General features: G+C 40.9%; 1 protein-coding gene across 1 annotated transcript; it reads left to right on the top strand.

Annotated features, from left to right (window-relative positions):
- Nucleotides 1-3657: 3657 nt before the first annotated feature.
- Nucleotides 3658-21933, top strand: LOC102971233 (myosin regulatory light chain 12B). Its single transcript, XM_042962775.1, has 4 exons — nucleotides 3658-3765; nucleotides 16745-16943; nucleotides 19924-20085; nucleotides 21440-21933. Exons 2-4 carry the CDS (start codon nucleotides 16760-16762, stop codon nucleotides 21610-21612), a joined length of 519 nt encoding a protein of 172 aa, XP_042818709.1. The 5' UTR covers nucleotides 3658-3765; nucleotides 16745-16759; the 3' UTR covers nucleotides 21613-21933.
- The last annotated feature ends 561 nt before the right edge of the window (nucleotides 21934-22494 follow it).

Genomic DNA, 22494 nt, shown 5'->3' with positions numbered 1-22494 from the left:
CTACCTGCTTATGATTATATTACCATTTGGACTTCAGGGCCCAAATTTAATATTTATCAAGGAGCCTATGACTCAAGAGCAGGAATTGATGAGTGCTACTGTGATAAAAAAGGGAGGAAAGCAAAGCTAGTAAAATCAAATTCCGAAAAGGAAAGGCAACCATTTCCTACAAAGTATGTAGAGAGAGGGGACAAGTGGTATAACACCTAGACTTACGAATATGCAGAAAAGTTAAGGATCAGATAGAAGATGATAAAAGGGCTTGGAGAAGAGTCATAAAAACAGTATTGTGGAAACCAAGTGAATAGTTTCAAGAGTGAGGAGGTTAGTCAATAGTGTTAAGACACAGAAAAGTTAAGTTTAAAGGAGGCCACTAGATCAAGTCATTGGTCAGTGACCTTTGCTAGATTTGTTAGGGTTCCGAATGCAGAATCCATAGTGCAGCATGAAACAGTAGGCTGCCTAGGTTTAGGGGTCAGGCTAATCTACATTTTAATCCCATTTTTGCTACATTGTTTCATAACCTTAGGTCAATTAGATTCCCTCAACCTCTATTCATTTGTAAAATGGAAGTAATGCTACTGGTTCATAATATGAACATAATCTATTAATATATAATGCAGCACTTTTTGTGACTAAGAGTAGTATGGGGTTTAGAGTCACACTTTGTAGACTTGGGCAGGTCACTTGTGTCAGTTTCATCACCTATAAAAGGAATGGTACCCTTAGAGCCTGTTGTGAAAATTAGAAACACTAAAGCTAAATGGTCTGGCACACAGTAGGTATTTAAAAGTTACTCTTGTTCTGTTTACCAGTGGGGGTCTGAAGCTTGGCAATGAAGAGAAGCTTGAAGGGAAGTTCAGGATCAAAGGGCTCATCTTTAGAGATTCAAGCCTGTTTGTAGACAGAGGAAAAAGACAAACTGGAAGAAACAATCAGTGAAACAAAATGAATTATGTCCAAGAGATAGGCAGGGCTAGAACCTAGATCACACATTATAGGATTATCCTTAGAGAAATAAAAATGGATACTTCTACCTCTGAAAAGAGGAAAGGATAGGCAATAGGAGTTAATGGCAGTTGGAGATTAAGTAAAAGGCTGAGGTTAGGAGAAAGGTCCATAGTTGTTTGATAGTAAATTAGTTCAAACTAGAATTTTATTATATTAAAAGGTGGTAATAAGGATTTACTGAGAATATACATTAAGTCTATCAGTTTCCTGGTACCAACTAGATGCTCAAGTAGTTTTTTAGATTTCCTGAGTAGATCCAATAATTAGACTTGTTTGTGTCTTTCTAGGTCCTCCTTTAGTGTACAATTTCTCGATTTCCCTGAAACCTGGTTTTTTATTCTTGAAAGTATTGCTGGAACTAATCCCACATGGAAGAAATGCCCAGTTTCCCCAATGCTGCTTCTCTCATTTCTACCTGCTCTTGAACTTCCAAGTCCCTGTTTTGTTTTTTTTTTTAATGTTTGTTTATTTTTGAGAGAGACAGAGTGAGAATGGCGGAGGGGCAGAGAGAGAGGGAGACACCAAATCTGTAGCAGGTTCCAGGCTCTGAGCTGTCAGTACAGAGCCTGATGCAGGGCTAAAACCCACAAACTGAGAGATCATGACTTGAGCCGAAGTTAGACACTTAACTGACTGAGCCACCCAGCCACCCCCCCTTCTTTAAATTTTTTTAAGTCCCTGTATCCTTTTACACTAGATGTCTGTCTCCCTACTCAAGTAGTGCCATAATGTCTTATTATCCACATACATTTTATAGTTGTAATGAACGTACACCTTGTTTTTAGTTTAACATAGCTTAAATTATTTTTCATGTTTTGGCATAGCCACCTTTATTTGTAACCATTCTTTTTAATGACCACAATTATCTTTGAAAAGGATATGCCTTAATTAGCCATAACCCAAGAGCTAGATATTTAGATAATTGGCTTTTCGTTAATAAATATTGTTTTTCTTTTGAATCTAAAGAACAATATACCCTAGAATTATTTTACGAACAGAGCTCTTCAGTACAACTTTCTGTGATGATAGAAATGGTGTCTGCTTTCCAATAAGGACATTAGCCACATATGGCTATTGAGCACTTGAAACATGTCTAATATAACTGAGGAGCTGAGTTTTTAATTTAAATTTAAATAGCCACATGTGGTTGGTGACTATTGTATTGGAAAGCAGTTCTATAAACAAATATGGAGATCAAAGTCAAAGTGCAGTCAGAGTCCCTCAGCTATGATCTTAACTAAGCTGGCAAAGGTGAGGGCTTATGGGATGGTAGTAGACCATACTTGAAGGGCTCTATGACAAAGACCTAAAGAAGCCAAACTCTTGATTTTGAGTGTTAAAAAATTATACTATTGGACCAAAGAGCAGATTGCGGCCAAGGGAAAGAGTCATTATTTTAGAAATCAGGTGTGACATTTCAGAAATTGCTTTTCAAATTCTGAGAAAATGCATTCCCTAATTATCTGGACCTTGGGCAGTGTTACTCAGATTAAGACCACAGCATCAGCATCCCCCAGCATCTAGTAAATTTGTATTTACTAGAAATGCAAATTATCGCCTCGCCTTTGACCTAGTGAATCTGAGTATCTGGGGTTGGGGCTCAAGAATCTTTTACTAAGCCCTCCAGGTTTTGCTTACACATGCTGCTGTTTAAGAACTGCTATAGAGTGCTGAACACATGGTTCCTAATATCTAGGAATTTCTGATCAAAGATTTCTAGAATATAAAAGACTATTATTCCTCTCCCCAGCATCTGGCACACTTTCAGGCAGTAACAAGTGCTCAATAAAGGTTTGCTATTGGCTTATCCTCCATTACCCAGAAATAGTGGCATTCATCTATATTAGAATGAGGGAAGTGAAGGTTATAGGCACAAACTTGTGTAATGTAGCTTCGTGGTTTCCTGTTTTGACGAAGAGCATTTTATAAATGTGTGTGCGCGTAACTCTCTCATCTGTTGACCCAAGGAAAGCAAAAAACATTTTCAGTAAAACTTTCTTGTGGTTGTAAGGAGAATGAAACAGTTATAGGCTAGCCGTGGTCTGTAAGGCCATAAACCTTACAATTTGAAGGCTAAATGATAGAACTCTGGCTGGAGCTCCGTTGAAAAAGAAAGGGTTTTCCAGCAGGCAGGAGTCCGCCCCGCCGCCGCCCTCTTACCTTCCGCAGTATTACGCGGGACGCACCCTAATTAGTTATTTTACTTCAAGTTCATACGGAACTACGCGAGCTGTACTTTCATGTGCCAACTGTGGGAGCCCAGGGTGGGAGACCTTCGGCACCCGGGACCCCCCAAATCCTCGGGAACCGCGCCCCGCCCCACCCCACCCCACCCCACGGGGTCAAATTCCAAGCCCGGGCCGGCGCCCTGCAGCCCAGGAATGCGGAAGGGCCGCGGGAACCCGCCGCATAAGGCGGGGGAGGAGGGCGGGCCGCGGGGCTACAGCCGCACGCAGGAGGGGATGCAACAGCCGATGCAACAGGCCACAGAAGACAACTAAAGCCCAGGCTGTGTTCTTCGGCCGCAGCCTCCCTCCTCGGCCGACACAGCGGGCTTCGCTCGGTCCTGAGCGAGAACCCCTCTCGCATCCCCCCGTCCCGAGTTGGATCTCGCCGCGCCTTCCGGTGCGCTTTCCGGTCCACTTCTCGAGGCAGGAAGTGCCGGGCGCCGCCACTGTAGCACCACAGCTCAGCGATCGTCGCCGTCGCTCGTCGTCTCGCGCAGGGCAGACTGGGCTCTGGTGTCTGGCGGCGGTGAGTGGCCCTCGCCCCGGCGCGCGACATCCCTCGGGCCTCCCCCCTCTCCCCCCTCCCTTCCAGCCTCGCGCCCGCCGCCGGGACCCCGCCCCAATAGACCCGGACGCCGGGGACCGGGGGCTTCGGAACCTGTTGGGCTGGGCGAAGAGGGTTGATGAAGAGGCCCTGGCAGCGGCCGGGCCTGGGCCTGAACGTTGAGAGGCCGGGCAGCGCCAGGGCGGATGAAGCCGGGCTAGGGAGACGCCCTGCTGGAAGAGGTGGCTGGGTACCGGGCAGCGCGGAGACCGGCCCTGCGTCACCGGGGTGACTTCACACACCTGGTGCCTCCGACCTCCCCGCGGCCCCGCTGCCAGCACCTACTCTGTGCCGCACACAGGGCTGGATGCTTTGGTGGGTGCAGGAGTCTAGTGGTGCGTGCGTCTTTGCCTTAGGTGAAGTGTCCACGGAAACTTAAGAGAACCTGTACCGGAGTGCATGGTTGGTACAGGCTAAAATGGAACGATGCCCATAGGAGTTGTAACTCTCACTGTGTCTTGCATCTTGTAAAGATTCAGGTCATGCGTGTTGATGGAAGAAAAGGACAAATCACAAGTCAAGAAAGATTCCCTGAAGAAAAAAATCGTAACCTCCTTGAAGACCTTAAATTCAGCCCTAGGAGGTAGAACTGAAGTATTTCTGGCAGGATCTGTGGTAGGAGGTAACAAGAGGAAAATCTCAAAAGGTGGGAATTGTGTTGGGTGAAAAGGAGACAGTGGGGAGACCAGCCTGAATGGAACAAGAACTATAATGAGTAATAGGTGGGTATAAGGGTAGATAGGTAGGTAAGTGAGACGTTTTTATGGATGTCTTGAAAACTTGGCCAGAAATAACAGATTATGTAAGAGGCATTAGGCAGTCATTTTGGATTCATTACTAAGGGAGTAATAAGAAGAAAGGGTGCTTAGAAAATTAGTTTGGCAGCCTTTGTTTAAGATGGATTTGAAATGGTCTTTTCGTAAGAGAAGAATCATAGCATTTTAGAATTCAAAAGAACCTTGAAGATTATCTTGTGAAATAGATGACTTGTCTTATAGATTATCTTTCATTTTATAATTGAGGAAATTGAAACCCAGAGAAGTGAGATAATTTGCCCAAGGTCACTTGAAGGACTCACGTGTGCCTCTCATTTTCTTTGTAAGCATTAGGTGGACCCCACTGGGCCTCATAACTAAGTGCACAGCTTTTTGTTTGTTCAGGCACTGTTCAATGAAACAGCTTCTATATTGGATGGCTTGATGTTTGTTTATGCTTTAATGAGACTGAGTTTCGACAGGATAGACCGAAACTTCTGAAGGACAGATCCCCAGGTGAGGGTTGTGGGATTAGGAAAGATAAGAGGACTTAGAGCCCATAAAGGGGGCTGATTGTCCCTCTCTTCTAGGATTCAAAGACACCAAGTACCTAGGGATGCTTTTCATTGCCAGCAGCGTTGGGATCTTCCTTACTCTGCATCTTTGCTGTGTGGTGGCATTGCTTGTTACCCCCAGCTAGCTACCCATGTTTTCATGATCGAGAATTTGAGCTGTCTTTATATAGGAGAAACGGGCTAGTGGTACAGCTCTGGAGCCAGACTTCCTGAGTACAGATCCTGAATTTAAACGCTACCATTTTCCAGGTGCTTGGGTGGCTCAATCAGGCATCTGACTCTTGATTTTGGCTCACGTCATGATCTCACAGTTCCTTAGTTCGAGCCTTGCTGTCAGGCTCTGCGCTGATAGCTTGGAGCCTGCTTGGGACACTCTCTCTCTCTCTTTCTCTCTCTCACTCTCACTGCCTCTCCCCCACTTGCACTCTCTCTGTCTCTCTCTCTCTCTCTCTCTCTCAAAATAAATAAACTTTAAAATAAACTCTACCATTTTCTAGCTGTGTGGCTGCAGGCACAAATTGTTTATTCTCTTTGCCCTAATTCTCTCTTCTGAGAAGTGGAGATAATAGCGCTGATATCATAAGTTGTGAGGATTAAATATGTTAATACATGTGAAATGCTTAGACCAGTGCCTAGCACATACTTAGCACTCAATTATTGTCTGTTATTAGCATTGTTTCTTCCAGGCGTGGAACAAGGGGGTAACTGGTAAGTTTTGTTGAGGATCTCTTGAGGAAAAGTCCAGTGGAGTTTATGCTGAACCATGGGTAAATCATAGAGAAAAGATTTATTTTAGGAGTAAGATCCAGGATCTACTTTATAATGAATATATGTATATGTAATTCTGTTGTGATAGGAAGCATATGTATGTATTTGCTTTACAAATATTTATGGAGCACATGCCAAGTGTAAGGCAGTCTACTATACCACACAATCCAAGGTAAAAAAGGCTAAATGCCATAAAAATGTAGAGGTGAATGGCATGGCAAGAAAATATTACTGGGCAATAAAAAAAGAGTAAGTCACAGATAAATGCAACAAGATAGATGAATCTCAAAAATGTATTGAGTGAAAGAAGTGAGGCATATAGAATATACACTGTATAGTTCCATTTATAAGAATTTCAAAGACAGAACGAATTTATGGTTAAATTAATAAATTTCTGGTGTATAGAAATCTGAGCAATGGTTGCCTCTGGGAGAAGTCATTGACTTGGAAGGAACTTTCTGGAGTGATGTTAACATTTATAACTTGATTGGGATGGTGGTTAGATAAATGTTCACATTTACAAAAACTCATTTTTAAGATCTGTGCATTTTACCATATATACATTTCACTGCAATAAAACAAAATGATATGGTTGTTCGGGGGATGGAATGTTTACTGCCAACTGGGGTGATCATAAAACCCATAATTAAAAAATGACAGCATTATAACATATGTGGTAAATACTAAAATATGTATGCTATGGGGAAAGTTTAGCTGGTACTAAGAGGAAAGCTGTAAAAATTGTGTTTGGCTCTTTAAAAAAATACATATAATAATTTATAGAACTGATTACATATTTGCCTAAATATGTAGCATAAAAACAATGATATGTCATTAAGTATATGAGCTTAATTTTGTGGACTATTCTAGCTTGATTATATACTAAATTCCCCCTTATGATTACTGTTTTCAGACCGTTGCTCATGTATCCAGTCATTTGATCCTCCTAATTAGCACCAACATTAGTCTTGACTACAATAATGACCATGGGAATCCATGAGAAATTTCTAAAGATTCTGTTAGACCTTGGTGAGCATGAGAATTGAATTGGAAATGACTTTAGCTTTTAGCAGAACTGCTCTCTGGTCTTCTGCATTTACTGTCAGGTCTCACCTTCTGCCTCTGCTTACAAATTGGTCTGGCTAAAAGGAGACCCCCTAAGTATCCTGACCCTAAGCGTCTCCACTACCATTCTACTGTAGCTTGGCTAAAACTTGAACTCTTCATCATCCTTTTGCTCACCAAACCATCTTCTCCTTCCTCCCCAGTTACCTCTTTTTTTTTTTCTTTTTGTAAAGTAGGCTTCACGCCCAGCCCAGAGCCCAAACAACCCTGAGATCAAGACCTGAACTGAGATCAGGGGTCAGATGCTTAACCCACTGAGCCGCCCAGGTGTCCCCCCAATTACCTCATTTTGGTTTTTTTGACCAGTACCTGAGAAAAGCACAATAGTTCAAAGATAGAGCTTTTCATGAAACTCCAATTAGGAAACAAGAACTAGCAAAACAGCATAGGAATCAGAAGAACAGGATAGTGTTGATGGGAATGTTGAGGAAGTGGTGATTCTATTGAAGTTAAAAGAGGAACCCATAGAAGGGGTGCCTGGCTGGCTCAGTCAGAGCATGCAACTCTTGATCTCAGGGGTCATGAGCTCAAGCCCCACGTTGGGGATAGCGATTACTTAAAAATAAAGAAACTTCCAGGGTGCCTGGGTGGCTCAGTCGGTTGGGCCTCCGACTTCAGCTCAGGTCATGATCTCACAGTTCATGAGTTCAAGCCCCACATCAGGCTCTGTTGACAGTGAGGAGCCTGAAGCCTGCTTCTAGTTCTGTATCTCCCTCTGTCTGCCCCTCCCGTGCTCATGCTCTGTCTCTCTCTCTCTCTCCCAAAAGTAAATAAACATTAAAAAAATTTTTTTTAAATAAACTTAAAGTAAATAGTATTATGAGTAATTGTGAGCTAACATTTAAAAATCTAGATGGAATGGTTAAATTACTAGAGAAATATTTTTTAAATGCCAAAAGTTAGTGCCTGGTTGGCTTGGTAGAGCATGTGACTCTTGATCTCAGGGTTGTAGGTTCGAGCCCCATGTTGGGTATAGAGATCCCTTAAAAAAAAAAAAAAAAGGAACCCACAGAACTTGGAGAAATTGAATAGAAGGAATTAAAATTTTCTAACCAGGAATAGAAAGTTCCGTATCCAATGTAAACTTGACTGTGGCCATAATTCTGAAATAAAGCCATTGTCCTATTTTAATATTAAAGAGGTCAAGGAAACACAGTGGCTTTTTTTAGTTTTCTAGTGCTATATAACAAATTATCTCAAACTCAGCACCTTAAAAAAGCAATAGTTTCTGAGGATCTGGTATTCCAAGGCAGCTGAGCTAGTGGTTCTGAGTCTCATAAGGTTGCAATCCAGATGTCAGCCAGGTTTGCAGTCATCTGAAGGAAGACCAGTCTCCAAGATGGCTGACTCATATGGCTGGTAAGTTGGTATTGGCAGCTGAAGAACCAGACACAAGAAAAGCTCTCTGTCCTCCTATTTACCTAAAAGCAGGGCATAAATTTGCATAGGTGTCCTTCCTCCCCTGTCTACCAGGAAGGACAAAGGTTATTCTCAGGAGACAACGTTAGCCTCTTATCAGCAGAGAAAGCCCTGATTAAATCTACCTAACAAGCCTTACCCTGTTTGCTTGCTTTTCCTGGTAACCTTCCGTCACTAGCCTCTTCCCCTCACACACACCTGTCTTCTTTGTCTTCAGCTGAAGATGATATTTAAGCTGAGTTCTTTTCATTTAAAAAAAATTTTTTTTTAGACTGAGTTCTAAGCTACCTTTCTGAGTTGGCTTTTCCCTGGGTATCTCCGCTGTTACACATGTTAGTAAACTGTTTTCTTGTGAATATGTAATTACAGAAGTGGCAGCCAGGAACTCAAAAGGGTGGAAGGAAAATTATTTTACCTCTTTTCACAGGTCAACCCTTTCCACTGTTGGTGGGGACTGCGCAAGGGCATGAGAAATGTGGAGGCCCATCTTGAAGTTTGGCTACCACCGTAGCCAAGGAACAAGTTCAGATGTTCTCAGAGGCCAGGCCATCACATAAACAAATACCAACTGTGACAGGAAGATGTAGGGAGTAGTGGGGATTCCTCACTGAATACTCATTATCTACAGGAACTTATGAATGCTGGTCAATTGATTCTTTATCATACAGTTTTTCAAGACATCTGAAAGTTGTTTTCATTAAAGTAAACTTAAGTTTTTTACAGTGTTGGCAAGCTAACTCAGTTACTGAAGAAGGCACTTAAAAAGGTCATCCCTGGGAGAAGTAAGTGAACCTCCCTGCGGACTGCATATAGTTTGGCAGCTGCCAGTTTGTGACTTCTGATCTACTTATTTTATTTTATAGATGAGGAAAGTGAGGCCCAGGAAAGCTAAAATGACCAAAGGTCATGTAACTAACTTGTGAATGACAGAACTAGAATTAGTGTCCAGCTCTCTAGCATCTCCACTAAAACATGACTAAGTTTTAAAAGAACTAAAAGAAACTCGATGCGTAAATAACCAGTGCCTTGTAAATGGTTAACTCATTGGTTCTCAACCCTCCTGAATGGAATCACCTGATGCATTTTTTTAAATTACAAATTCCTGGGCACCACCCATCATCATTCAGTTTCAGTTAGACCAGACTAGGACTTAGGCATCAGTTTTTTTTAAACTTCCAGCAGCCAATATTGAAACCAGAAGGTTAACTGTTGTGAGAGACAGATTTACTTGTCATATGGCGACAGCCCCTAACTGACTTAAGATATAAAGAAGGAACCCTTAAAGGAATGTCAAGGAAGTCCTAGGTAGCTGACAGAATATGCTTCATAAAAGCCAATCAAGTCATATAGGCTGGATAAAGTTCACAAGCAATTTCTGCTTATTAGTAGTGATTATCATGCCCAAGTTTTGATTTACACAACAGTATCGCAGGTGATTTTGCAGACATTTAGATCATTATCGAAATATGTTGACACCACAGCCACATATACCGGTGTTTCTATATCCCAACCCTTATAAGTTCTGTGAACACTATATACACCTTTAGTTCACTCTATATGAGAAATTTACAAAAATAATGACATATTTAAAGAGGAAGTGAGAAGTATTTACTGCTGTTGATGGTTCTTCATTAAATTACATGCTGGTTTATATGAGGGTTTTTTTTGCTTTTTTCTTTTTTTGTAATTACAGTTTAAGAGTGGAGTTTGGTTGTTGTTTCCTGCTTAACATTTATAAGTTGAACATTAACTTGACAGTCCTAGATAAAGGTTTCAAGCCTTACCTATGATGTCAAACCAAGACCATGACTGACAGGAAATATTGTCACTTGTTTAAACCTACATTGCAGTTCCCATTTCACTGTGCAATTCTGTCCTGTACATTGGTTTCTCAGTATCGTCTGAATTTATTGGAAAACTCAAGGATTTGAATTCAGAGGAAAGTCACTGCTCAGAAATCAGTGTTAGATTGCATTGGTCATACTGAAAGTTTTTTATATTTTGTGGTAAGTTCAAGGGGCACCTGGGTGTCTCAGTCACTTAAGCATCTGACTCTTGGTATCTGCCCAGCTGGTGATCTCACTATGGTGAAATCAGGTTCTGTGTCAGGCAGAGCATGGAGCCTGCTTGGGGTTCTCTCTCTCCCTCTCTCAAATAAATAAATAAACTTAAAAAAAAATTGTGGTAAATTAAAAATATCTAAAAGAATATTTAGTACAAAGTGAAAAATACAAAGTTAGAAATAGCCTTCAATAAATGGGGCTTGGCTCCCAGGTCTGCCACTAGGTGACCTTGGGAAAGTTATTTAATTGCTTTGATCTTCAGTTTCTACATTTGTGAAGCAGGCGTGTTAAGTTTAATGCACATAATGTGCCTAGCATATGAGTCACTCAATAAATGGAATGGAGCCATAAGTTGAGTAGACCTTTAATTTTCTCCTTGGTCTTAAAGCATTTGGGGCTGGAAAAGTAGCAAGAACAAAAATATATAAGGTAACAAACTGTGTGGTGCCATGGACACATACAAGCAGTTTGGTGTTACTGAAGGAAAAGTACAAAGCAGAGAATGGCTAGAGATAAGGCTGGAGAGGTCATTCTAGAGTATGCCAAGGAGGACCTTGTGTACCATGCTTAAGAACTTGTATTCTATACTGTATGCAGAGGACAGCCAAAGATTTTTAAGGGAAAGATAAGGTCATATTCATATTCATGTGTTAGACACCACTGGCTGGAATTTAAAGGGCAGTTTAGAGGGATGAAGAAGCAAGAAGATAGGTTAGTTGGCTATAGAAATATATATATTTTTAAGTTTATTTATTTGACAGAGGCAGAGACAGCATGAGTTGGGGAGGGGCAGAGAGAGAATCCCAAGAAAGCTCCGCACTACCAGCAGAGCCCGACATGGGGCTAGAACTCACACAACCAATATCATGACCTGAGCTGAAACCAAGAGTCGGACGCTTAACTGACTAAGCCACCCAGGCACCCCGACATAGAAATATTCTACACAGAGATAATGAAGGCCCAGTTTAGGGTGGTGGGAGAGGAAAGAGGAAGATGAGCAAATCTGAGAAATAATTTAAGAGGTAGGGCTTGATTCATCAGGAAGAGGGATGAGTTGGGGATGACTCCTAAGTTTTTGGCTTGGTGAGTAGGTAAATGACAGAAAACTAAGACAATTTAGAAGTGGGAAGATAACGAATTCACTTTTCAACACATTGATTATGAGTGTCTGTGGGATGTCCAAATGAGTGCCTTTCATAAGCAGTTGGACGTTGGAGTCTGTAGCCAAGGGAAAGGTCAGGCCTGATGATACAGATTTGGGAGCCATTGAATGTTGTCAGACCAGTGAGAGTTGATGAGATCATCCAAGGAAAGCAGAATGGAAAGAATTTTAATAAGCCATGGACTGCTAGAATATTGGGAAACATGAATACCTAGGTGAGTGGAGAAGATAAGAGCCTAACAAGAAAATGGAAGAGGACCAATCATAGAAATAGAACTGAGAGAAGAGTAAGTTGGTATCACCAAGTCAACCAAGTATTTAACGTAAACGAACCTCTCCAGTATAACATTTAGGAGTTCCCCTCCTGAGAGTGATGAGGTTTTGGGGTGGGGTTTGTGAGGTCCGGAGCCAATGGACAAGAAAAAATTCTTGAAGTCTTTGGTGCAAAAAGGTGATTTTATTAAGGCATGGGGACAGGGCCTGTGCATTGTAAGTGTGGGGGGTTATGGGTTTATGGAGTTGGGGTAGAGGGAGTTGCAAAGAGACTTTCACATACTAAAGACTTACTGGAGGCCTAGCTATTATTTAATGTCAACCTAAGGTTGTTTTTCCCTCTAGCAAAGCATTAACATTAAGTCACAGGGAGTTCCTGGACTTCAGGCTATGATGGGATTGCCTTTTTCTGGTATTCTGGTAAACTGGTGGGGACTCTTATCAGTTTAACCATTTGGGTGTTTTTTTGTTTGTTTATTTTTGGGTTTTTTGTCCTTTCCTGGTTTTGGGTAGCCTGGAGTGTCCAAGGAGTATCATACATGTCCCACCTGGGTGGGGGGTGGGGGGAGCTGTTGGCCTGCACTTTGCCCTCAGCTTGCCCCATGTTACTTCATCAGGAGTGGAAGGTATACAAGGTTGGGAACCTTGCATTCTCTTTCCATTTTGGACAGTTCATTTCTACTGTTACTGTTCACCAAGGCCAAGAGGGATTTGGCAGTTTGAAAGCAGTTGCAGTAGAGGGGAGAAAAGCCAGATTGTGGTGGGTTGAGAGTGAGTGGGAAGTGAGAAAGTAGAGAAAGCCAAGATACTTATCTCAGAAGAAAAGGAGAAAGAGGATGGTAGTTTCTTTTGGGGGTAGATTTCTTTTGAGATTGATTGTTTTGCTACAACTTGGCTTCACTCTTCAGCTGATATTCTATTATCAGCTCATATTTTATGTGCGTATGTGTGTAGTGTCTATAGGTACCTTATATGTGTATAAATGTGTACTATTTAAAATGTGTACTATTTTAACATGGAGTAACAAAAAATTTTTTTATTTTTAATGTTTATTTTTGAGAGAGAGGCAGAGAGAGAGGGAGACACAGAATCTGAAGCAGGCTCCAGGCTCTGAGCTGTCAGCACAGAGCATGATGTGGGGCTTGAACCCACGAACCGTGAGATAATGACCCGAGCCAAAGTCGGATGCTTAATTGACTGAACCACCCAGGCGCCCCAGGAAGAAAAAAAAAAAAAAAAACACTTTTAAAAGAAATTGTGGTGTTATATTGAGCCTATTATCTGCTCTGTAACATATTTTGATTAGGGTCATTTAGTGAATTGCTCTTGTCTTTCGCTTTCCTTCCCTGTTTCCTTCACTCTAGGGGTCAGACTTGGCTCACCATCTAAGGGCTTTTCCAGCCTTGTTGGTTACTTCCCCATTCTCTCTCACAGGCATTTCCCCTAATAAAAAAATTTTGCGTGTTTAATCTCATCTTGGCAGCAGCTTCCTGAACTCCAAATAGGCTTCAGAAATGTTTAAATATTTTGGGTAGCTGTAAGGTTAGCATGACACAACCAATTTTTTTTTAAATAAAAATTTACTCTTTGGGAGTTTTTTCTCAGTGACTATTACAAACATAATTTGTGGATACTGAGAGAACTAATTCTTGCCTTCCTATTTACTGTCTTATGTACATATTATGACTTGAAGAAATAGAATCTTGGGATTTTTAGCATGAAAAAATTTTGATCCAACAGTTTTGGAATGGGAAGAAGAATTAAAGCATAGTCAAGTGCCTTGCTGGTGGACCACATTCTGTCTCTAACCTTCAATATAACTAAGCTGAAATAAGCTAAGTTATAGGACAGAAGAGAAAATTAACATTTATTCAGGACAAGTATGTGGGGTAGGGAAGGAGTTGGAATGTTAGAATGAGAAACTCTAAGGCTGATGTACTTCAACCTGCACCACTAAGCCAAGCTTTAGAATACCCAGTGGTGTATTTTTTTGAATTGAAAAAAGAAAAGTAAACAATGTAGATTAAAAGTCCAAGACTCGAGCATGCAACTCTTGATCTCAGGGTTGTGAATTCAAGCCCCACATTGAGTGTAGAGATTACAATCTTAAAAATAGTACCAAAAAAATTAAGTCTAAGACTAAAAGTCCTGGAGACCCAGGTCCAAAATTGCCTTGGTCAGCCATTGCCCCATCTAGTCATCTGCTTTCACACTATGGGGCTACAGAATTAGAGAACAGTCCCCAAGACCACCCTCATTTCTGACACCGGTTGCAAGTTTGGGTCCCCAAGACAACCCTTAGTTTTGATAATTTTGCTAGGATTCACAGAACTCATTAAAAGCTGTTATACCGTTAGTTATGGTTTATTACAGTAAAAGGGTTCAGATTGAAATCAGCCAAGGGAAGAGATGCATGTTGCATAGTCCAGGAGCATTCCAAATGCAGAGCCCCCAGTTGTCCTCTTCCTTGGACAGTGTTGACCCCTCCTGGCAATAAGATGTGACAATATGCATGGTGTATTGCCAACTAGGAAGGCTTACTTGATCTCTGATATCCATAGTTTTTACTGGGGCTCTATCACATAAATGCTGTCAGCTGCTCTGTGGCTGACCTCAGTCTCCAGCCCCTTGAGTGGTCAAACTGATAACACATGACCCAAAGCCCTCACAATAAATTACATTATTAGGCTGTCTGATATGACCCAAGACCCTGATATCAGCAGGACATTCCACAGGCTTAGAGATTACCTCCCAGGAGCAGAGGGAAAAGGCCAAGACTCTCATTGAGCAAAATTGTTTACTACACAGGGCCATTGATTTTATATTTTAACCTAAATAATACCTATCTCATAGGGCAATTGTGAAGATGGAATAAGACATTGGATTGAAAAATGGCTCTGGTGCCTCTGGGTTTTCCAAGATAATATGTAACTAGTAATGGTGGAGCTGAGATTTGAACTCAGGACTTTCTAATCCCAAAGCTGATAGTATTTTTGTGTTGCGTTTATCTACATTATTTGAAACTGCAAATAAAAAATGGAATGAAATGTTTATTCTATTTGACATTTATGGGGTGCTTGGGTGGCTCAGTCAGCTAAACGTCCGACTTCAGCACAGGTCATGAACTCGAGCCCCGCATTGGGCTCTGTGCTGAGAGCTCAGAGCCTGGAGCCTGCTTCAGATTCTGTGTCTCCATCTCTCTCTGCCCCTCCCCCACTCATGCTGTGCCCCTCTCTCTCTGTCAAAAATAAACAAACATAAAAAAAAAAATGACTTTAAATTATTGATGGCTTTCAATAGAGGGTTGGAGGCTGCCACCAAAGCCATATTACAGAGAATTGAGGAGTGATTGAAAAGATGAGAAAATGAAAATAGTTGAGTATTACACTGGTATTCTAAAAGTTTTGTCAAAGGAAAGGGGAAATGTCAAAGGAAGGGATGCAAGATTGAGTCAGGTTTTGGGATGCCTGGCTGGCTCAGTCAATAGAGCATGTGACTCTTGATCTTAGGGTCCTGAGTTCGAGCCTTGTGTTGGGCATAGAGATGACTTTTAAAAAGTAATGAAAGAAGAGTAGCTTTTGATAGTTTTTTAAAGATGAGAGCCTTTGAACATGTACCATACAGTGACTATACTAGTCTCTACAAATGTCCTCTCATTTAAGTCTCACTTGCACTGAACTAGAGGCTGTGTTTTGCTGTAAAACTGAAGATCGAGTGAGCTTCCCTGGTTTCCACACTGTTTTGAAAAACCAAGATTCAGAGAGCTTATGCAATATTGGTAATAAAATGGAGTAAAAAGAAGAGTGCCTATTGTATAGGATTGTTATGAGGATTCAATGGGACAATCCTTGTAAAAAGTAAAATGTCAGCTTTGGAGCATTTCTCTTTAGGAGAGCCCCAAACCCTCTTAACGGTGCTTGGCACATAGTAAGCTACTCAGTAAATGCTGGCTATTGGTATGTATTTTTAAACTAATTTCCACTCAATAAAAATGGGTTTCATGGAATTTGGGGACAACCTATATAATGATTTCTGTTTCTTAAAATTTTCAAAACTGCTTTTTTCCTAGCCATTTAACTGTCACATTGGAAATAAAGCTTAAATGTATATGTATTCCTACCCAATTGAAGTAATAATTCTACAGTAACCTATTTTTACTCACTGGGGTGCCTGGGTGGCTCAGTTGGTTAAGCATCTGACTCTTGATTTCTGCTCAGGTCATGATTTCATGGTTCGTGGGGTCAAACCTTACATCAGCACAGAGCCCACTTGGGAGTATCTCTCTCTCTCTCTCTCTCTCTCTCTCTCTCTCTCTCTCTCCCTCCCTCCCTCCCTCCCTCCCTCCCTCCCTCCCTCCCCCCCCATGCTCTTTCCCCACCCCTCCCCACCCCACCCACACCCTCCCCCCCCCCACCGTCACTCTCCCTCAAAATAAATATTCTTTTTTTCAACGTTTTTAATTTATTTTTGGGACAGAGAGAGACAGAGCATGAACGGGGGAGGGGCAGAGAGAGAGGGAGACACAGAATCGGAAACAGGCTCCAGGCTCCGAGCCATCAGCCCAGAGCCTGACGCGGGGCTCGAACTCACGGACCGTGAGATCGTGACCTGGCTGAAGTCGGACGCTTAACCGACTGTGCCACCCAGGCGCCCCAATATTCTTTTTAAAAGATATTTTTACTTGCTAACTTCTAGGTGTTACAGGTTCTTTTTTATGTTTTATGCATTCTCCTTTGCTTTGTTTCTTCTTTTTAACTCTAGAATTAAATAGCCACCATGTCGAGCAAAAAGGCAAAGACCAAGACCACCAAGAAGCGTCCCCAGCGCGCAACATCCAATGTGTTCGCCATGTTTGACCAGTCACAGATTCAGGAATTCAAAGAGGCCTTCAACATGATTGATCAGAACAGAGATGGTTTCATTGACAAGGAAGATTTGCATGATATGCTTGCTTCTCTAGGTAGACTTTTATATCCTTAATATGCCCACTTCCCCAAAATAATAATTCAGTGTTTTCTGAATTATTTTTTGCATCATGAGTAAGTATTCCTCAAAGGATTATTGAGAGATGTCTGGGTGGGAAGTGCCATGTTGGGATTGGCCAGACATAAGAGGATTTTATTTATAACTTTTTTATAATTGAAGAAAATAAAATGTAAAAATAACAAGATTTAAAGCAAACATAAACTGCCCTCTGGTTGTCCGGGCACCTTACTTGGTTTTATGGGTGTTAATTTATTAGTCCTTGTATGATTTTGTTGTTTGTTGTGATCTTAAAAAGAAAGATGGGAGGGAAGGTCTTCCATGTTCTATCCCAAGTCAGCAGTGACTTTACAGTTGGAAATGGCAAACCTAGGAGTTTTCTATAGACTGGGCAGGGAAGGGAGTGCAGGTCACAGATAGCCTACAGTTAGGCTCTGTCTGCACTCTGGAGTTTTCTTATGCTTGACTGTTAACCAGAACAGGGGCCACAGGGCAAAAAATGAGGGTGTTATTTTTTTCCCTCTTAGTAACACAACATAATTTTGTTCCTCTATTTTATTTTTTTTCTGATATATTATTTTGAAAAAAATACTTTTTAAGATTTTGTTTTTAAGTAATCTGTATGCCCAACGTGGAGCCTGAACTCATGATGACAGGATCAAGAGGTACATGCTCAAAAAAAAAAAAAAACAAAATGAAGTTGCAATGCTCTTTTGACTGAGCTAGCCAGGAGTCCCTATTTTGAAAATGTTTAAACCTGCAAAAAGTTGAAAGAACAGTGTAATGAACATGCATACACCCTTTACCTAGATGCACCAATAGTTAACATTTTGCAACATTTTCTTTAGTCAGAGTGAGAGTAGAATCAGGATACTGAACTAAATTGTTGCCTTGGAGGTAGTTTGGATCCCAGTGCTTTTCACACTCAAAATAGCTAAGTGTATGCTTTTTGGGTGCGCCACTAGGGAAGAAGGCCACAGAAGAAAATTGAAGGACTTAGTTGTATTACAAAGATTGAACACTCAAACCTGTGCCCTCTCATAATAGATGCTCAGTTAATCTTTGTTGGATGAGTGAGGGATGGTAGAGTAAGAGGCTGACTTTAGGGCCTTCCATTTTGGGGAGCCCCATGCCTTTAAAGATACGTATTTATTTATCTTTCAGATCAACAAATTATATTGGATGCCTTGAATGGGTTCATAGGTGCTTAGCCTAAACCAATTCATTTTTAATCCCCGTGTCTTTCCTGTACCCATGTTCTCTTGACACCTTTGGGTTAGACTTTTTCCCAAAAAATTGGGGCAAGAGAGTTGAATTAAACTTGAAGGTAGAAAAGTAGATCTTTTTAGCTCCTTTCACTTACTCAGTGAATCTTAAAATTAATTTTGAGCTAATTTTTGTATTGGTATGTTGAATAGGTGTAATGAGTGAGACAAGTAATCTATAGTAAGACAGATGCCAACTTGGCATTCATATTTCGCCCAAACTCCCAGGATGAAAACTACGTATGAACCACAGTTCTAGATTTGATTGTGAGCACTTAGTTAGGTATAATATTCTCCTTAGATATGAACATCTAACTTAAGATATTCTTTTCATAGAGAATCATTACAAACAATGTTGGGAGGGACTTTTCAGAAACCAAGTTTAACCAGTCCATTTCACTGATCAAAAAAATAAACCCTAGACAACTGCTTCCTTTTCTCAAGTAGCAAAGCTAGTGGCAAAACTGGGATTCAAACCCACAATTCTAGATGCTTCCTTCTTTCACAGCTACTTTTCCTATACCATGGGGGGGCCTCACAAATGCCTGGACAAAGAGGAGCCCTTTGTTATTCCTACCGTGACTGGCCCTTCCCGGGGACTTTCTCCTAACTTCAAAGGAAGGGTCAGGGGAATCTCCCTCCATAGGGAGAAGCGTTCTTAGTTGGAACCGAGATTAAGATTTCCCATTATGAGCAATACTAAACTAGTTCTGCCATATGAGTAAACAGCATTTGCATATATGTCTGGCCACTGAGTAATAGATACTATTGTTCAAAATGAGCTCAGGATTCTAAGCCAACCTAGTAGTTTTAGCTTAAATGACCAACTTATAAATAAAATTTTTGAAAATACTAATTCATGGGCAACTGTGCCACAATTGGAAATATGAATGTTTCAAGACGCCTTGGTGGCTCAGTCGGGTAAGCATCTGACTTCAGTTCAGGTCGTGATCTCATAGTTTATGAGTTCTAGCCCCACATCGGGCTCTCTGCTGTCAGCGCTGAGCCCACTTCAGATCCTCTGTCCCCCGTCCTCCCTGCCTCTCTCTCAAAAACATTTAAAAAAAAGAAATATGAATTATTTCAAATTTTTAAGCAACTGGCATTGAAATGCCCTGATGGACCTTTAACATTATCAACATTCAAGATGTAAAACTGTGGTATTGCCTGGTTCATGGGTTCAGGTGCTTGTTTTTCTTTTTTTGTTTGTTTGTTTGTTTTTAGAAAGGGTGCTAGCATGTAAGCAACAGAGGGGCAGAGGGAGAGGGAGAAAGAGAGAATCCCAAGCAGGTGCCACGTCTGGTGCAGAGCCTGATGCAGGGCTCAATCTTACCACTGTAAGATCTTGACCTGAGTTGGAATCAGAAGTCCAGTGCTAACTGAGCCACCCAGGTGCCCCTCTGGTGCTTGTTTTTGATGAAAAATAGTGAAGGAAAAGTTGTAGAAAGTATCAATGAATGAAAAACATGCAACCTAAGCCCACAATACATTTTTATAATGATGTATCAAAGATTTTTTTACATTGTCAAAAATTTGTCTCTTTAAAATGTCCTTATTGCAAGTTAATTGAAAAAAATAGTTTCATGTGATGATGATGTAACTTAAAAATATGCTGGGAGCATAACAATAACAAATAATTATGTGTTGAAATGAGTTCTTTGTCCTTTAATGTTAAAATGTAAAATCTTACAGGGAAGAATCCAACTGATGCATACCTTGATGCCATGATGAATGAGGCTCCGGGGCCCATAAATTTCACCATGTTCCTTACGATGTTTGGTGAGAAGTTAAACGGCACAGATCCGGAAGATGTCATCAGAAATGCTTTTGCTTGCTTTGATGAAGAAGCAACTGGTGAGTGCTCTTTGTTCATGCCCACCCTCATTCCAAACTATATGAAATACTTCTTAGGAAATGAAAAAACCGAGTAAAATATAACTATTTATTTATTTATTTATTTATTTATTTATTTAAGTTTATTGATTTTGAGACAGAGAAAGAGTGCGGTTGAGACAGGGGCAGAGAGAGAGGGAGAGAGAGCATCCCAAGTAGACCCTGCACTGTTAGCACAGAGCCCGACATGGGGCTCAACCCACAAACCACAAAATCATAACCTGAGCTGAAGTCGGACACTTAACTGACTGAGCCACCCTGGTGCAACCCCCCCCCCTTTTTTTTTGAATAAAATATAACTTTAAAAAAAAATGAATCAACTATCATTTATAGTAGGACAGTATGACCGAGAATGGGTAGGTCACAGGTATGTGGGTCATAAAGCTCCCGGTTTGAGGTGTTAATCTTTGAATTTGGTTCTGAGCTTCCTGAAAGCCAAATGGAGAATTGTCTGTTGAATAGTATTTCTTAGACAATAAAAACTACTTTTCGGGGCGCCTGGGTGGCTCAGTCGGTTAAGCGGCCGACTTTGGCTCAGGTCACGATCTCGCGGTCTGTGAGTTCGAGCCCCGCATCGGGCTCTGTGCTGACAGCTCAGAGCCTGGAGCCTGTTTCGGATTCTGTGTCTCCCTCTCTCTGACCCTCCCCCGTTCATGCTCTGTCTCTCTCTGTCTCAAAAATAAATAAAAACGTTAAAAAAATTTAAAAAAAAAAAAAAAAAAAAAAAAAAAAAAAACTACTTTTCAAGAGACTGTCAGTCTCTCCAAAAATTATAGGGAACTAACTTGAACAATTAGAATATTTTTTTCTCTCTCATTTTAAATCGTAAAGCCTAGCTATTCACATTTTCTTACTCCTCTCCTTTTCCCCTTTGCTTTCCATTAACGGTCTCCTCAGCCACCCACACACTTCCTCAGATGTACCTTGCAACCTCCTTCCTGCTTTCTTCTCCAGACTTGTCATAACCGCACTACCCCTCTGGCACATTTGGTCTTGGCCGGTACTGTCCATTTTTCTGGGCAACTGCCTTTTTGTTTTCCTTTACATCTCTGAAATACAGAGGGTTTTTGTTTTCCTCCCCTAGAGAAAAACACTTGCTTCAAATTAATTGTGTAAGCATTATAACCTATAAACTGAGTCTTTAAAATGAAAGAACTCTCAAAGATGATGTAGTTACGTATTGCCTTAGTTCGCTAGTTTCTTTTGTTCACATAAACGTGGATATTCTGAAATATTTTGTAACACTGACGTAGCTTAGAAATGAACCATTCAGTGCCAGGAAGTGTTTGTGACTCCCGTTTCTACTGCCTTCCAGGCACCATCCAGGAAGACTACCTGAGAGAGCTGCTGACAACGATGGGAGACCGGTTTACGGATGAGGAGGTGGACGAGCTGTACAGAGAAGCGCCTATCGACAAAAAGGGGAATTTCAATTACATCGAGTTCACGCGCATCCTTAAACATGGAGCAAAAGACAAAGATGATTGAAAGAACTTCAGCTAAAACCTTCCAATTGCTTTGTCTTCCTCTGTTTTATCTCCTAGACACTGTCCCCCACCCGCATAGACCTGTTGCATGCAACTTAGTTTCACGGCTTTGCCTCTTTTTTTGATGTATGTATTCTAGACCTTTCTGCCATTTAGCACTTGTATAATCAGACTGCAAATGGGGTTGAGGTTGTAAATTGTTCTGAAAAAGAGATTGCGAATAAAAATCAACAAATGTGAAAGCCCAGGAAAATATATCCGGTATTTCTGGTTTTGCTGGATTTTTACATTTTTATATAATAAAACACTATTTTGAAATAAAGATTATGGTGACTCAAATGGAATATAATGGAAAGTAGTTGGGGCAGTCTTTTTTTTTTTTTTTTTTTTTTTTTTTTTCAGATTTTCAAGTTCACAGATTTCAAATTTCATGGTAAAGCTGATTTTTCAGTTATGTGGGACAATGTTCTTCAGAACTTAAAAAAAAAATTTTTTTTTAATGTCTACTTATTTTTGAGATAGAGAGAGACACAGAGTGTGAGCGGGGGAGGGTCAGAGAGAGAGGGAGACACAGAGTGCGAATCGGGCTCCAGTCTCTGAGCTGTCAGCACAGAGCCTGACGTGGGGCTCCAACTCACAAACTGCGAGATCATGACGTGAGCCGAAGTCGGCCTCCCAACTGACTGAGCCTCCCAGGTGCCCCTTCAGAGCTTTTAAGTACAAATTAACATCATTATTCAGTAAAAACTCATACCTTTGTGTTTTTAATGCTTTTTAGTAAGGTAGATGTTTATTGAATGATAAATATAGAATATATCTGAGGAAACATTGAACAGTTTATGGATCTTAGAGCCTAAGAAGATTCTGATGAATAGTTATTACT

Source organism: Panthera tigris, chromosome D3 (assembly GCF_018350195.1).
Source record: "Panthera tigris isolate Pti1 chromosome D3, P.tigris_Pti1_mat1.1, whole genome shotgun sequence".
Classification (NCBI taxonomy): domain Eukaryota; kingdom Metazoa; phylum Chordata; class Mammalia; order Carnivora; family Felidae; genus Panthera; species Panthera tigris.
This window is presented reverse-complemented; position numbering and strand designations above follow the sequence as displayed.

Excerpts from the sequence above, each read along its gene's own strand:
- LOC102971233 (XM_042962775.1), top strand. The coding sequence starts at position 16,760 with ATGTCGAGCAAAAAGGCAAAGACCAAGACCACCAAGAAGCGTCCCCAG. Across the intron at positions 16,944-19,923 it reads TGATATGCTTGCTTCTCTAG|GGAAGAATCCAACTGATGCA; the intron begins GTAGACTTTTAT and ends AAAATCTTACAG. Across the intron at positions 20,086-21,439 it reads CTTTGATGAAGAAGCAACTG|GCACCATCCAGGAAGACTAC; the intron begins GTGAGTGCTCTT and ends ACTGCCTTCCAG.